Source organism: Phaseolus vulgaris, chromosome 3 (genome assembly GCF_000499845.2).
Source record: "Phaseolus vulgaris cultivar G19833 chromosome 3, P. vulgaris v2.0, whole genome shotgun sequence".
Classification (NCBI taxonomy): Eukaryota; Viridiplantae; Streptophyta; class Magnoliopsida; order Fabales; family Fabaceae; genus Phaseolus; species Phaseolus vulgaris.
In genome coordinates, this window is record NC_023757.2 from 49,993,079 (window position 1) to 50,010,072 (window position 16,994).

The following is a 16,994-nucleotide window of genomic DNA, read 5'->3' on the forward strand; positions in this document are numbered from 1 at the left end:
AAAAATATAAATTTGAAACCCAAATTTTTGGTTCAAACATGACAGCAAAACATAAAGAAATAAGTTTTAGGGTGCCCAATTTAAAAGCAAGCAATAGAAATGTAACATTATTTTAGTTTCACGATACAAAAAATCTATCATAACTAGGTTGTAGATGAAATTAAACTGTTTTGGTCAAATATACTTTTCTAGATAGTAGAGACCGAAATAATTTCATTTGTAAATCGAGATGGGTAATAATATTCTCTCTCACAATAATCTATCACATGAGATGGATTTTCATTTCTCTTTAATTTTGTGTCAAATTTCTTTGGAGACGAAAATATAACGAGTTTAGAGCTATGAAGCCCAGACACGGATACGAGTATGGATACGACACGGATACGGACACGGAAATACGACTAAATTGAAAACTATAGGACATGGGACACGACTATGTATGAATTATTTCCTTTTTTATTTGTGGATTTTCTTAAGATTTTTATATATATTTTTATTTAAATGATTTGTTTAAGATTTTATGATTTTATTTGAGATTTTAGTTAAGATTTTCTGTGAAATAAGGGTTTACAGAGTGAACCACGCCCCTCCAGCGTGTCCAAGGAGCGAACCGCGTCTCCTTCGTCGTGTCCTGGAAGAAGGCCGTATCTGACCCATACAACACCGTGTCGTGCACACCCGCCGCATATCTGCGTCGCTGACGTGTCGGAAGCACAAACGGTTCGATTTTGGCCGTATCCGAGCTTCACAGGTTTAGAGATAGAAAATATCTATCTTTATATATATATTTTTCACTAGTTGTGACATTGAATAATTGTATATGATAAAAATAGTTTATAGAAATTCAAAAGAAAAGGAAGTAAGTAGTTTAAAGATGTTACAAGGTGATTTTAAAATGTCAAGATACCAATATCATTTTATTTTAAAGATTCATTGATGATGACACTAGTAATGTTATATATTTTGAAACCTTTCAAGTTATATATATAAAATCTACAAAAGCATTAATATATGTTTTTATTTTTTTTAATAAATATTTGATGATAGATAACTTTGTTTTAAAATAGTGTGGTTGTTAGCTCCCTTGGTAGACTAAACAAAACAATCACAAAAATTACTACTAGTTCAGCCTGAAATCATGCATTATGGAAAAAAAAAAGTTACTAAAGTGCCATACCATGACCAAAACAACACACCTGCATACATTACAAAAAAATCATCAAATAGAAACCAATTTGTAGAAACCAAAATAATTAGTTGCAATAATAACTAAATTAGAGACTATTTTAGAAATTAAAAAGAAATTTGGTTTCTAAATTAGTTTATATTATTTTCTATTATTGTTAAATAGTTTCTAAATTGGTATCTAATTAACAACCAATGTTTTTGCTACCAAATTTAGAAACTAAATAATTGGTAGTTAAAACCTTAGTTGCTAATTAGATATCAATTTAGAAACTATTTAACAATAATAAAAAATAATATAAACTAATTTAGAAACCAATTTTTTTTTAGTTTCTAAAATGGTCTCTATTTTAGTTTCTATTGTAACTAATTATTTTAGAATTTAAAAACTTAGTATATGTAAATCAATTTTTCTTAGTGGAATTAAACTATGATAAACTATTATAAATGGTTTATATATAGTGATTTGCGACGTTGAATTAACACAAATATTTTATTCATGTCTTTTGCAAAGATTAAGCTTATACTCAAACAGAGAAATAAAGCAAATTGAACCAGAGAAATGTGAGCAAATCTAAGTGGCTTCTAAACATCACCTAAGAAAGAAGTGGCAACATGCATGCTTAATGAAGAGGGCACATGATAAGGTTTCTTTTACTAAAAACTTAAAGAATACAACATTTAATAGCTAGGAATAAGAGTGATGAGATGGTGGAATATCACTATTTTTGTGGTGTGGCTAGGCACTAGGGGACTCATTATTACGCAACATATAGCACAGTATGTGTTTGTGATAATTTAAGTGTTAAACTACTTAGCTCCTGAGAACTCATATTGGCAGCATCAATCTTAATTTACACTGACACACCGCACTCGTGTCTGATGGGAGCAGAGAGATTCTAAATTCTCACTCCTCCATGCATTTTTTTACAAATTAAGATTACATATCATCATGTCTCTCAACATCCATAAAACATTTATATAGTTACTACCAATGCAACAAATTAACCCTACTCATGGATCCCTTCATTTTTCAAATACACATATCCCAATGTCACAGTCTGATGAACTTGTATTCAAAAACGGGTTGAACTTGTTCCTTTCATTAGTATTCTGGAGTAGCAACAATGCCATGTCCGAGCCAGTGTGATGAGTTGCAAAGCTTGACATCCCTTCTATTTCATGCCTCTCTTCTTGACTCAACTGAGATGCCACAAACTTGTCAAGTGCCCTCCAATCAGTCACTTTCTTTGTGTTGGATAATTCCTCTGGGGAACCATTTTCGTTGTTAATATTCTCTGATATTAGTAATGGCATGGAAGGACTTTCTAGCTGAGGAAGCTGCATCACTCCTTCTGCATGCATCAACCTCAAATTATTATCTGCTTCTATCTCTTGCTTGTACAAGAAACTTTTAGCTGTAATTTGATTCCTCTGAGGTTGCCTTAACATGAGGTCAATAGGGTTCACTGAAGAGTTGACACCACGTGCTTGTTCATCGTATATGTAGCTTCGATCCCATCCTTCAATACTCTTTGTTTGGCCGTTAGTTCTTTTCCTGAAGGCTCTGCACACAACCCATCCTTCTTCCTGCATACACTCGATTATGTGTTGGAAAGCTAAGATGAGACTTTTGTGGACTTCTTTCACTGTCTCTTCAAATGTATTATGTTTGACTTGACTAGGTCAACCAATGTTTTTAAAGGAAAAAAAAGTGAAAGTTCGTGTTTAACTTTTTATGAGTGTTTTTTTGCTGTTAGCTTTTGCAATTTTTCGGTCTGTTTGTAAGAAATAGTAGTCAAATAAGCAAATCAATAATTACATCCGATAGAAAAGCATTTAATAAAAAGATATTGTTGTGGCTTATTACATGTTATGTTTGATAACGAAATAAGACTCCTTTTGGTTCTTTTATTTGTTTACCTTTTCTGTCTTCCTAATTAAAAATTGATATGTACTAGCAAAAGGTTTGTAAATGGTGACATTTTCTTAATTATTAGCTTTATTTCTGGTTGATATCTATGTCAATTTTCAACCAGAATGACAAGAGAAAAGATGAAACAAAAACTGACAATTGATTTGAATCCACTACTATGACTTTAAAACAATTTCTTACTTTTTATAAGTAAATAACAATTTATTGAAAACAAATGACTACGATTTTTTGTTCAAAGTCATTCCCGGCCATAATGTGGCTGTGCTTCTGTTGGTGTAGAGACACGTTCCTTTGTTTCTCAAAATTTCTTTTACCATATAAAGGTAAAAAAGAAGAAGATGGGTTTTCACATATGACAAGAATTAAAAGAGTAGCAGAAAAGAAAAAGAAAAAAGTTGAATAAATAGGCTTTTGAAAGAACTGACTTTTGACTTGCTGTTGGTAAAAGTTCTGTAGCAAATAGGTAGAAAGCTTGTACGTGCCTTGAATATTCAGCTAGTGGTGTACGAAAGCAAACTTGTCATTAGGGTGTATATTAAATTATAAAACTGATTTAGGGGAACCAATCAAGTGCTTAATATGAGACTAAACTAACGTGAGAAACAACGTTTTGGGTTCCTTGGAAGTGATTAATTAACAGTGACTAAGCTAGGAATAGTAGTGGATCCCCAGTATAAAAAAAGTTTCCTTGGTTGCGAGTGTGAATAGGACAAGGTTAGGGTAGTGAAATGTGTGATAATTACGTATAATTGAGTAAATGAAGGGCCATCTAAAGCCACTCATCAAGTGTGAACTTATATAAGATCTCAAATTCAACTCCATAAACAAGAAGATAATTGTTTATATATAGTTGAGAAAGCAAGAATTTAGGAATGAATACGTAAAAGGGTATATGGTAGTGGTAATATATAAAGATATACTTGCCTGTGGAGGTCCATTCTCGAGAGTTTCAAGCCTATACTCGTGCATGATCCAATCACTTTTTTGTCCATTAGGGGCTCTTCCTTTGTAGAAAACGAGGGTCTTTCTCATGCCAATAAGTTTGGTCCTTTCGTACACTGATTTGTCTCTTCCTGTCGCCTTCCAGAACCCTGCCATGGTAGCTCTGTTCGTTCTTGTCCCAGTTGGATATTTTTTATCTTTATGACTAAAGAAATACCACTCATTCTGCTCCTCATACCCAATCCTGCATCTCTCTGCCAAACTCAAAAATAAATAAATAAATCTACCTACACAACACTTCTTCAACAAAACTTTCATCAATTTCACAGTTAAAACATACTTTGATTCACAAACAACTCAAGGTCTAAGTGGGTGTTTGGGAATAAGAAATAATCGTTTCTTTTTCCTTTTAAAGTTCATTAAGCTGAAACAAATGGAAGATTTCACTTCTTCTTAAATAAACTGAAGCAACTAAACGTTCAGTACATGTATATATATCATGCATTACCTTGTAGGATACTAATTAAGCAGTACTAGCATACGTATAATATATATATATAATACGTTTATGTATTTGTGCATATACATACCTTTGAGATCCCATGGTTCAATACGATATAGGTCTATTTCTTTGATAACGTCAAGATCAATGTTCTGAGAAGCAACTTTTTTCCTGAGATAATAACCCACAAGTTCTTCATCTGTTGGGTGGAACCGAAACCCCGGTGGGACACATGACTCCATCATATATATATCAATCACTGGAACTGCATCAAATTCACCACCACCACCACCATTAATACCTTCCACCCTTGACTTTCTCCATCATGTATAAATTATAAGCTTGAAGAAATGAATGTATGTGTGTATGAATGTGAATGTGGGAGAGAATAGAGAGTGAGAGAGAGAGGGTGAAAGAAGAGAAGCAAAGAGAAAACACTCCAGTAACCAAAAAGCTAAAAAGGCAAACCCCAAGAAAAGGAAATATATAATAGGAGTCCTCTTGGTGAAAAGGTGGCAAAGTGGCATCAGAGATAAGCATGATCTGATTTGGTGGAGAAATTGAAAAGGAAATAAAAATAAGCGCGTGTTATAAACAAAAACCCATAATTTGAGAAACAATGATTAATTTCTTCCCTGGGTGCACAGAGATCATGAGAGTTAGGTTTTGATGAAAACCATGAGGAGTTGGAGCTTAGACCTCTGTTAGTGAAGGGTGTGCGAGAAACGGACAGCTAGAGCCTTGTGCTAATCATGCTGTCTTGTGTTGCTGAATGGTGCGAATCATTCTCCAAGAACGGGGTTTCCCAATCCACGTTACCATTCATAATTATACATATTCTCAAATAATCACATCAAAACATTTTCACATAAACACTCTACTTTTTATTTGTTAAAAAACACTCATGTTTTTGCACTGCACTTGTACTTGGTGGTAAAAATATTATAAGAGTGAAAGTAAAGAAAGGGTAGATGAGATGACGTTATCAGAAATTGGGCACGCGTTTGGTCGAAAGCTAAAAGCTCGAGGGACAAAAAGAGAGGCACCGTTTTATTGGATGAAGGCCTGCCACGAGCAAAGGGATAATAATAATAAAAAGAAAAGAGAAAAAGTTAAGGATAGAACACAACACAACACAACCACAGTAGCCATTCCCCAAAGTCTGTCTCATTGTGGAAGCTCACCCTCTGACTCTGCTGTCCCTTTGTCGAGAATTTTCACAGCACACATCAGTCTTCAACTACAACTTTTCGGGTACCCTACCCTTACCCTTTGCCCTACGTCCTTCCTTTTCTCGTTTTCATCAACATTTTTCATCAACACTCATTCACTATATTAATCAGTTATCAGCATTAGACATAATTAAATATGCAAAGTTAAGATGAAGAAACAAACCAACACACATGATTATAAAATATTTTATAAACCTGTAAGCTGTGTTCTGAGGGTTAATTGTTATGAGATGTTTGGATTTGGCATGCAGAGATGGCAATGAGCTGAGCTGATAATCAGTGTTAGTGTTAAAGAGAAGTGCAATGAGGAAGAAGTGGAGAGAATTATAATGATGATGATGATGAGGTGAAGGAGAAAGTAAGAAGATGAATGTAGAAGTATGAGGGAGAGAGAGTGAGAAGAAAAATGGTGTCATATATAAAAGAGAGGAAGGACCACTGAGTTGCGCATGGCTTCATGGTTGTTCCCTCCATAGGTGACGTCATATCTTACCTTCTTTTCTCTTTTTGGTCATGTTTTTGTTTTTTTCTTTTTGTTAGTTTTGTTTTACCTTTCTTCTTCTCCTCCCACCTTCATCTTAGCCAACCTATTTATTTTACTCTCTCAGATTATTTTGTTTTTTTGAACGGCTGTTGTTAAGTATCGTAGACTCAACGTTTACATCATATGGCAAAAATATGGATGGACCCTTCCTTTCTAGAGACATCATGTCTCGTACCGTCACTCACTTCATCCAATTCATTTTTCATATATTTTCAGCTATTGAAACTGAACTTCAAACCATTCTATCGTGGAACTAACTTAAATTAAAGCTTTTAACATGCATCAATTTACTATGTAACTTTCTTAGTGGTGTACATTTTTTTTAAGTTTTTTTCTATCTGCAACAAAGAATATCATGGAAGTATTTGAGGATACTTACCAATTATCTCGAGTAGTCTGTTAGAAAAGACTACTCGAAACAAAATTGAGCCTTACAAATGATACAAAACAAAGTAACTTAGCATGTTTCGAAAAAGGCATACACTTAGCCACATATATATTTCTGACAAAGAATTTTGTTTTATCAGCAAGAAACAATATATACACAAGAAATGTATTTTATAAATTGTTGGAGATCCTACATCGACTAGAGATTAGAGTCTTTCATTGTATATAAGTGGGTGTAAACCTCAATCCTATGAGCCGGTTTTATGGGGTTGAGTTAGGCTTAAAGTCCACTTTGTAACATGGTATCAGAGCCATTTTCGAGACTCTGTGGCTCCATGTTACTTCAAATCAAACAAAGCCGAAAATATAGCAAATCCATGCCTAAATCTGCATACTACGTTGCCTCACACCATTGGCTTTTGGTGCTCCTTTTGAACTTCTACTCCATATTTCATAACAGTTCAGTTTAGACTTCTGCATCATGAAGATGCCCCATTGATCCTGCATAACCACTTCTAGTCTGCAAGAGTATCTGCGCCATGATAGAGCCAAAGAACTTATGCAATCCATTCTGGAACCTGTAATCTCCAAACAACAAGAAAAACACCTTTCCCAGTAGAAGATACTGAAGACCATCATAAAACAAATAGCAAAGGCCACATCATATAAATTAAAAAAATTAGATTTTTTATACATACAATAGGGTATAAATAATAAGAGAAAATTGACACATTTTTTAAGTAGAACATATAATATACATGTCGTTTGGTCTTAACAAGTCAAAACATTGTAAATCGTTTTCTATCATATAAAATGTTACTAAGTTGGTTTATAACTTCACTGTCGGTAATTATTGATTTGGTCTTTCTATTATTAGGTTTTATGAGTAGATACAAGAGGAGTACTGATATAAGATCATAACCTTGCACCAGATTATAATGGATAAGAGAAACAATATTTTACTCAAATGGATAAATTTTTAAACTGATGTCTTTCTATGTGCTATCAAGGTAACATTTTCCTAACGAGAGAGTTAGTATCTTGAGACTTCAGTCCATCAAAGACTATATATAATCCATATAAGATAATAGTGATCTTTTTTATCAGTAATAATTATATGTAATAGTGATAATAATAAAATATAATAAGTATATAAGATAATAGTGATCTTAATAAAATGGAGGTATTTCAGGAATACTACAATCCTTATACAAACATTTTTCGTCTAAGTTCCTTGCCCAAATAAAACAGAAGAACTAGACAAACAAAATTAGCACCCTTAAAGAACCCCTATAAAACCCCACATCGCAAAAAACCACCTAGTAATTTCTGACATATCTCATACATACCAGAGGCTCAAGACACCAATCGGAATACGAAAAACTTATTCTGCGGATTTTGGATAACACCCTTAAGTTGCACCATTGTGAAAATTTCAATGTGGTCTATCATGCCATTTTTAAATTTTTTTTTATCAGCAAAAAAAAGAATATATAATGGAGGTATTTAATGGATACCTCAACCCGCTTTTAAAAATCTTCCTATTCCTATGATTCCACAACTTAACTATCACAGCTACACATACACAACCCCAAACTGGTTAACACTTTTATTCGCCCCACTAATCTTAAAATTTAAAAAATGCGTTTTTGGTTCCCAATGATCTGTCAAAGCCACCCTTATTCACTCATAACACTTGAACCATACTAGCTAAGCAACTCTGCATGTGTAAAAGAGGTGAGACATGATTTCCTCTTCCTCCCCACACAGACAACAAATGCAGCTATCCATCTTGATCCCTCTTCTTGTCAGATTCGCTCTAGACGAAATCTTGTCCTCCAGAACCCTCCATACTGTAACAAGAGCCAATGGTTGAGCCTTAATCTTTCAAAAACCCACGTATAAATCCCCCTCTTCCCCGTGGGCGTCTTCTTTAAGGATTTTATATGCAAATTTGACTGTGAACTCCTTTGTCTCGCCATCTTTCCATATTAACGTATCCTCCTTATCCATATTTACGCTCTTCTCCCAAAAGAAGTAGCAACTCTTGTTCCTGCTTCTTCTCTCATTCAAACAGATTCCTCCTCCAATCAATCTTCCAAACCCACTCTAAATTTTTGTTCAACTCCCCTCCTTGCCAAAGAAAAGATTCCTTATCCACACAATTGAAAAAATCCTCAAAAATTTGGTCTTGACACAACTCTAAATCCAAATTTTTGATACACTATAATCCAAATCCAAATTTACGTTCAACACAACTCTAAAGTTAGACTCACATTTACTATGTAGTATGCATCCATCTAAATTGATAACGACAATTTATATTTCCACGTGATGAATATAAATCCTTTCTTAAAGCAAGACGATCTTAAGTTAATTAGTTATGCTCTGAACAAAAGGATAATGAAGAGAGATTATTTACATGAATGTTTTTCTCGTGCTTTTCGTTTTCTAAAGCCAAATTGTGTCCATTTGAATACCCATTGTAGAACTTTTGTGAAGTGTTATTTCAAAGAAGGGAATGGGGAAATGGGGTAATGAACGTAGGTTGAGTAGTGGGATCAACCAACGTGTCTTTGGTGGGTTGGTGAACTTTTGTCTCCCACCTTGACGTAGAAGATAAACATATACATAATAATAAATTAAGACTTGAAACAAAATCCCTTCCAATTAACTAAGAACATGCCTTCTCTTACACACCATCCTCTTATTCTTTGCTCCTCAACTCAAACTAAAACTACAAATGAAATTTGTTTCCAAATTTAGCTTAATTTTTTTTATACATTATTATACATAGTTGAATTTCTCTTCTTTCTTTTGTATAAGGATTAAACCACTCTTGAAATGACTCACATTTATTAATTTATTATTGACAATAAAAAAAAATTCACAGTTGAATTAAAAAAAACTATTATAATTCATATCCTAGCATAAAAGTTCATTCATATGGTCAGATATTTCACATAAACTATTTATAAAAACATTATAAAGATGTATGCAAATTTTACTTATGAATCAATTTTATAAGGTTGAATTAAACTTGAAGTTTAATTCCTAATATAATATCAGAGTTATATAGAATCTATCATAATGAAAATTTGTTCGACTGATCATGTTACCACTCATAGATATATAGTTTTGCATTCGAGTTGACAGGTCTGAATATGAGAAAATGTATTAAAAATTGCATATCGACTAAAAATAATAATTTTTCATAATATATAAATGATTGCAAATCTTATCTTATAAATTTATTTTCTAATACATCTTACTATAGTAAAAGAAATGCCAAATTAGTGATATATTTTGTGTTAAAAGGAAAAGAAAATGTGGCTCTACTTGTAGAAATTGAATTGGATGCAATCCCTTTCATTACGTATTACAATGACATATATAAGGAACTTGGGTATAATGATTTGTGAGAGTATAGTGATGTGAAATGATACTGTATTCAGTGTTACTATTTTGCTGAAGCAGTTAGAACAGTGAGAGTTTGAAATAAATCTTGCATAATCTGAGGTAATCAGAAAATAGGAAGAAAACGCATGCAGCAAGCATCGTTTAGTGGGTAGTGAAATCACATATCTTTTACGCAAAATCATTGCTCATTAGTAGTAATTTTGTAATCATAATAGTTATGGTGCACGTGTCGTTCTAATACCCTAATTTGGATGCAAACTATTTACCTTTATTTATTGCTTCCTTCTTTTGTTCCGCATTTGGATCAAAAGATAACTAAGCCATAATTTACCCTCTCATTTCCTCCATTAGTAACTTCTAAACTTCATATTAGCTTATTACTATTACAATCTCATCTCTTTTGTTTAATTATAAAGGAGTTAAGATAATGTAAAATAAAGTGAAGAGAAATACAATACAAGCAAAGTGATTCAAAAATTCAACCTAAAAAGAAAGTTCTATAAATAATTATATACCTTTCTATAACAATGATACAGGTAAGATATTTTATTTTATTTTTGAGCATTTATATAATCATTCCTATGCTGCTATTCTCAATTTACTTATGTATAAAGTCAATAAATTAATAAATAACTTTTTTTATTAAATTTTACAAAAAATGCAAGTCTTTATATGTTTATTAAGTTGATACAATCATAGAAGCAACAGTAAATAAATAAAATGATATTAGGATATATCATAAATTATAAAAGTAGAAAGATATATAGTTAAAATAATTATATATATTATCCAAACATAATAGAAAAGTCCAACTATAATAAAAATATCCCAACATGTTGCTATTGATTGGCTTTAACGCAAATTTGTAAGTAGTGTGTGTAATACAATTTTCTTAACAAATTATTGATTTTGTGGTTGGTGACTATGTGTGCAACCACTGTTACTCAAGGTGATAGGTATTGCTTGACCCATTTCCATTCAATTTTGAAGATAAGTACTTATCTTGAATTTTTTTTAATCAGCAATGTAACCATTCTTATAAATGAATGAATACTTACCTTTTATTTATTTATTTATATATATATATATATATATATTACTATTGCCCAAGATATAAAAAGTAAAAAAGAATAATGATACCGAAAATTTGTAACATGGGAAAACTTCATCAACTTGAGAGATAAAAATTAACGGGATCTACTACAGAAAATGTTTTCAATGTGAAAGTAAAATTACAATATTTTTTCTCACTCTATGAGGATAACACTTAATCTCACCTAACAATGATGAATACAATGTCTCTCTAGTCTATCATTAGGATTTTTAATTTCTCACTATGGTGGATATCTATTCTCATGTTTACTCTCTATGTTGCTCTTCTCCCTTACACACATCTCTTCCTCATACGTTTCCTTTATATAGAGAAAGAGATGAAGGATTCTTCATAAAGAGATAATTGATAAATAATGTTTATCACATTTTCAAGATACCTTTAAAATATTATCTTCAACTTTCTAGATTGAACTTCATAGTCTTCAAGAGAGATATAATTACAAGTAAAACCTACACACCACAAACATTTAACGGGATGTTATAATAGAATCAATGTTGAAACTCTCTCAACATATGACAAACTTGTTAAAAATATCTATTGACAAGAACGTGTTACGTGACTTTATAAAATGAAGGGAGACAATATGTTTATTCTTTAAAAAAATATATTATAATTCTAAGACGAAAAATATATTAAATCATTTTTTATATAAGTTAAATATCTTTTATATAAATTATATCAAGATCAATCTTTCAATCAGTTAAAAATTTTACTTAGAGTATAAATGTACAGAAACTTCTTATATGAGTTGTATAAATAGACACAAACTTCTTATATGAATTTATTCACGCTTTATTAATACCAAACCTTTCTAATGTGTTAGTTAAAAAAACACACAACCAATATAAAAATTCAATTCGAGATGATTTAAGCTTGTGTCCATTAAAAAAATCATGCTTAAATAAACTTCATTTATTTCCTATATTTTCTTGCATTGATTTGACGACTTTGAATACAGTTTTAAACTGTCTAACCAAAAGCTTACGTACTCGTATCTAGATACACTACATCTAAATTCATGGAATAAAACCAGATTGTTCATCATTACAATAAAATCATACATAATTGTTTAAATTAATGTTAGTAAGAATGAAGAAATAAAGCAGAGTACAAGACTTAATAACTAGAATTGTAAGTAGGCATGGAAAAAGGTCAAATTATTATTTACCAGAACTGAGTTTCTGCAAGGCATAGGGATTATATAATCTGTGAAAAGCATTGAAGACTTGGTAAGTTACACAATTAACGTGCTTCATGAATGCATTGTAGTGCAATGTAACAACATTATGGCAAAGATAAAAACAACTTTATTAAACTTTCACACTTTCGACATTGATGTGGACAGCCTTAGTCCACGTAGGACGGCGGTGTGGTGCATGTCGGCCGTGGGTCGGGAATCATGCGGCGGACCACATCATTCTAACTGATAAGAGACCCCAATGTGGACCCCACCATCATCGTTTCTTCTCCAACCCATTTGCCCTAATAAGGTTCCATTGCTAAAAATTCTCCATTTCTAAACATATTTAAAGTTCTTTACCCTTTCTCTGCTGAACTTTGTTCTTTTCTGTGTAGGTCATCGATTAGTCAATGGATTAAATGAAACTAAAATCAGATTTTAATTCGAATATTGTAAATTAACAAAAATGTTATTAGAAGAATATTATATTACTTTGTGTACTACCGGAAGGTCGAAAGACCGAATAGTCGATAAGACCGAACGAACGTGAAAGCATATGATAAACTGCGATTAACTATAATTAAGTCAGTTTTACCATAAACTATGATTAAAGCACAAATGAACTTTCGCTTGAGTCCAAAAGAAGGTCCATAACAGCTGAAGTCCAACACAAGGTTAAAAATATCATAAGGAACCATGTGCTAAAGGTAATCTTCTAATCTCTAACCTATCCACATATAATACTCAGACTGACTTGAACGTCGGAGAACCTTCGCAGGTTTCTCATCCCGTCGTTTTTGGAGAACTTACTAGACGAAAGCTACAAGAGTGATTCCGAAAGTTACCCGACCCGACCTTGTAACAACATTGTAAAGATAATATACAATAACATTATAAAAAGATAATATGTAAGAATAAAAGAACGTATTATTAATAATTTATTTCCATGGGCATGAGAAAAAGGTTGAAAGAAACACATAGCGTAACCGGCTAAAGGAGATCCTTGATGGGTCCTAGAAGGATCTTCACCCTTTTGACATGGACACTGCTCCAAATTCCTTCTATCTCCATCAATGAACTACACTTTACCCTCTTAATTTTTTATTGATGGAATTTTAGTATATGGTTGACGGTGGTTGGTGAAGAGAAATCACAGTATCAAATTTGCAATTTGAATTGTGTGGCTTTACACGAAAAGCAAGATTAAAAGAAGAAGGAAAAATCGAAATGGGGTTCACCAAATTCTTCAACTTGAATTAGGTGTGAAGCAGAAGGTTCATGAAAGGGGGGCACGAAGCATGATTGCATCCCTCATAGTTGCTAGTTCTTTCATTGCACAGAAAGGAGTAAAAAAATGTGTGTGTTCGCTTTCTAGAGCGCAGACCCTAACATGTTACTCAATGCACTATCATTAAAACGAATTTTTAGACCCCCTTGATGGGATTTCTCTGTGCCCTTTTGCACACTGTTTGTGGGAGTGAAATTATAGGCATTAATCACCTTGTGATTTTTCATTCAATGAGGTGATGATTGATCATTATGTTCATCAAGAGTGGGCATTCCTGTTCCGAATGTCTATTACAGTCAGATCTTAAAAGTTGGATCGATTGCAAAACCCACCAATGTTATGGCAAATCGAGACATCATGTTGTGCCGATCGAGGTTTCTTCTGGATATTTAGAATCATGATTATAGGATGAGATCGTATTAGAGTAGAATTGAGGGACCAAAGTTTTACCAATGATGTTAAAAGGAGGTGTAAGACGTGTAATGCCATGGTAAGCTTTCCTTCAACATGTTCTTTTGAATATAGCTTTACAATTTAATCCTCAAGAGTCATCATTTGGTCTCGCAAACCTTGGATTTGTACAATTTACTCACTCATTAAACTCAACTCAAACAATCTTAGTTTATCGTGATGAGTTAGTATCTTTAAGATTGTATCATAGTAGAGTAGGTTAAGGTGTATTTTGTTTTTGCTAGTCTTCATGTTTATTCTTTTTTTTTTTCTAAAAATCAATGGAGTCATCATTATAAAAACAATTTCTAGAATTGACCCATACCTAAATTCTACTAATGTCTCTTTTTTTATTCCGGAGAGAATCCAGAACTAATTGTTTCCTCCATCCCTCAATAAGACCAAGACTAGTTATCACATTTGGAGTAGAAATATAAGAATGGTTGTTGTGGTCAAGGTAGAGGTAGAGGAAGATCAAGCAATTAGGATAAAGAATGTTTTTATTGTCATAAAATGAACCACAAAGTGAATACGTGCTATTCTAAACATGGATATCCTCCATTGTACTAAAAGACAGAACAATTTACTACAAGTCAATATAAAGCTTGTGTAATCTAAATGTATAGAGTGATTCTTTACAACCTATCCAAAGTCAAGAAGAGAAACAAAAGTGTAGTCCTTTTACTACTAAACAAATACAAAGACTTTGACAACTCTTAGATGTATCAAACTCCTCAAACCATAACATCAACCAGATTCAAAGGTATAATGGTGAATCTCTTGCACCAGAAACACAAAGGGTAAGATTTTATGGATTCTTGACACTGGTCCTATTGACCACATTACCCATATTAGACATCATTTTTTTTAAATTTTACAAAATTAAACATGTTAGTATAAAATTAATTAACGGTTCTTTTATTATTGCTTATCATGTTGGAACTATTTAGTTTTCCAATTTTTTTATCACATTCAATGTTTTATATATACCTAAATTATCACTTAATATCATTCTTGTTATCACAATGCTTTTTTTTGCATGGAGACCTAAATGAAGAGGTGTGTGAAACACCTCCTCCAAGGCTATTTACAAAAAAAAAAATGAAATCAAGTTTGCATACTTACAAAGTCTATACTTACAAAGTCTTTATATTGGACTGATGCAAGCAAGCAAAAAATGGTTTGCCAAATTTTCCTCCTTTCTTAATTCTATTGGTTCCTCTCAATCTAAATCTAATTATTCTCTTTCTATTAGAACATCTTCAAATACATTCACAATTTTGCTTATGTATGTAGATGGTATAATTCTTGAAGGTTATTCTTTACCAAAAATTGAAAGAACTAAAAGTTCTTTAAATGATTCTTTCAAGATAAAAATATTGGAGAGGTCAAATACTTTCTCGGTCTAAAGGTGAGCGAAAAGGGAATTCATCTATCTCAAGGGAAATATGTCCTTCAAATGTTTACAAAAATTAGGATGCTTGCAAGTAAACCATACTCTACACCTCTTATGCCTAATAACAAAGTTCTTTTTGAAGGTGCAGATAAGCTATAGAACCTAGATTCCTATAAAAGACTCATTGGCAAAATCTTATAACACTATTAAAAAATTATTAAATAGAAACCAATTTTAGAAACAAAAAATAATTAGTTATTATATATATTGACTAAATTAGATAACATTTTAGAGACTAAAAAAATTATAGGTATTTAGATTAATTTTTATTATTGATAAATAGTTTTTAGATTGACATAACTAGCTACCAGGATTTTAGCTACCAATTATTTAGATTCTAAAGTTGGTAGCTAAAACATTGGTAGCTAATTAGATACAAATTTAAAAAATATTTATCAATAATAAAAACTAATTTATAGATACCAATCACTCTTTTAGTCTCTAAAATAATATATAATTTAGTTCATATAGCAATTAATTATTTTTTGTCTCTAGAATTAGTTTCTATTTAATGTTTTTCTTTTAGTGTAAGTTTTGTTATTCATCTTCTCGGCCAATACCTACAAGAATCCACAAGTCATCATCAACAAGCTGAACAACATATTCTACGTTACATCAAAGCTAATCTTACATAATTATTGTTCTTTGCACTTAAGTTTGAAATTCAAATAAAGAGTTTCAAATACAACTTGTGAATTATAGTAGCTCGAGTATATCTTTCAAGATCTTCACATATAGACATTCACTGCTAGTACTTTAAGAAATTTCTACTTTAATCATCATTCAACTTGCATAACGCACAATCCTAATTTTCACGAATGTGCAAAACACATAGACATAGACTCTCATGTGACTCATCCTATTTCATCATCTACTTATATGATCTTCCAATCAACTAGTAGACATATTAAAAAAAAAACTTTAAGTCTAACAAATTTCAAATTGATTGTTACCAAACTTTACATGTTCAATATACATCATTCAGCTTTAAGGAAGGGTATTGAAATAGGTTTTGCTCTAGCATCATATTGCATTGTTTTTGTTTTTTCTAATAATAAAAGTTCTGAAATTTTTTCTGTTACCAGTGTGTACGTGGTCTTTCTCTCTGTGCTGTTTCTCTCGCGGAACCCTAATATTGCGATGGGTTACCATCTTCTCAACTTGAAAATACAAAGCACACATGTTCCACCAAATGTCACATTTGATTTGGTTTGCCTCAACAACAATTTGGTATAGAAAGACCACAGGAACTGCAAATGATGGGAAATTATTAAGTAATTAATTTGAAGAAGAACTTTCCAAGCATGTAATCAAAATGGGGCAGGATAGGGACCTTTGATTGAGAAAGACTGGCAAAT

At 32.0% G+C, this 16,994-nt stretch overlaps 1 protein-coding gene across 1 annotated transcript; it reads right to left on the reverse strand.

The window, feature by feature from the left end:
* Positions 1-1,825: 1,825 nt before the first annotated feature.
* On the reverse strand, positions 1,826-5,895 carry LOC137808447 (NAC domain-containing protein 37). The gene is made up of 3 exons (XM_068609566.1): positions 4,654-5,895; positions 4,046-4,317; positions 1,826-2,775 (listed from the first exon to the last, which is right to left on the reverse strand). Exons 1-3 carry the CDS (start codon positions 4,808-4,810, stop codon positions 2,212-2,214), a joined length of 993 nt encoding a protein of 330 aa, XP_068465667.1. The 5' UTR covers positions 4,811-5,895; the 3' UTR covers positions 1,826-2,211.
* Between the last annotated feature and the right edge of the window lie 11,099 nt (positions 5,896-16,994).

Coding starts and splice junctions, on each gene's coding strand:
- LOC137808447 (XM_068609566.1), bottom strand. CDS start 4,810: ATGATGGAGTCATGTGTCCCACCGGGGTTTCGGTTCCACCCAACAGAT. Junction 4,318..4,653: donor TGAACCATGGGATCTCAAAG/GTATGTATATGC, acceptor TGAGTTTGGCAG/AGAGATGCAGGATTGGGTAT. Junction 2,776..4,045: donor TCGAGAATGGACCTCCACAG/GCAAGTATATCT, acceptor GAGTGTATGCAG/GAAGAAGGATGGGTTGTGTG.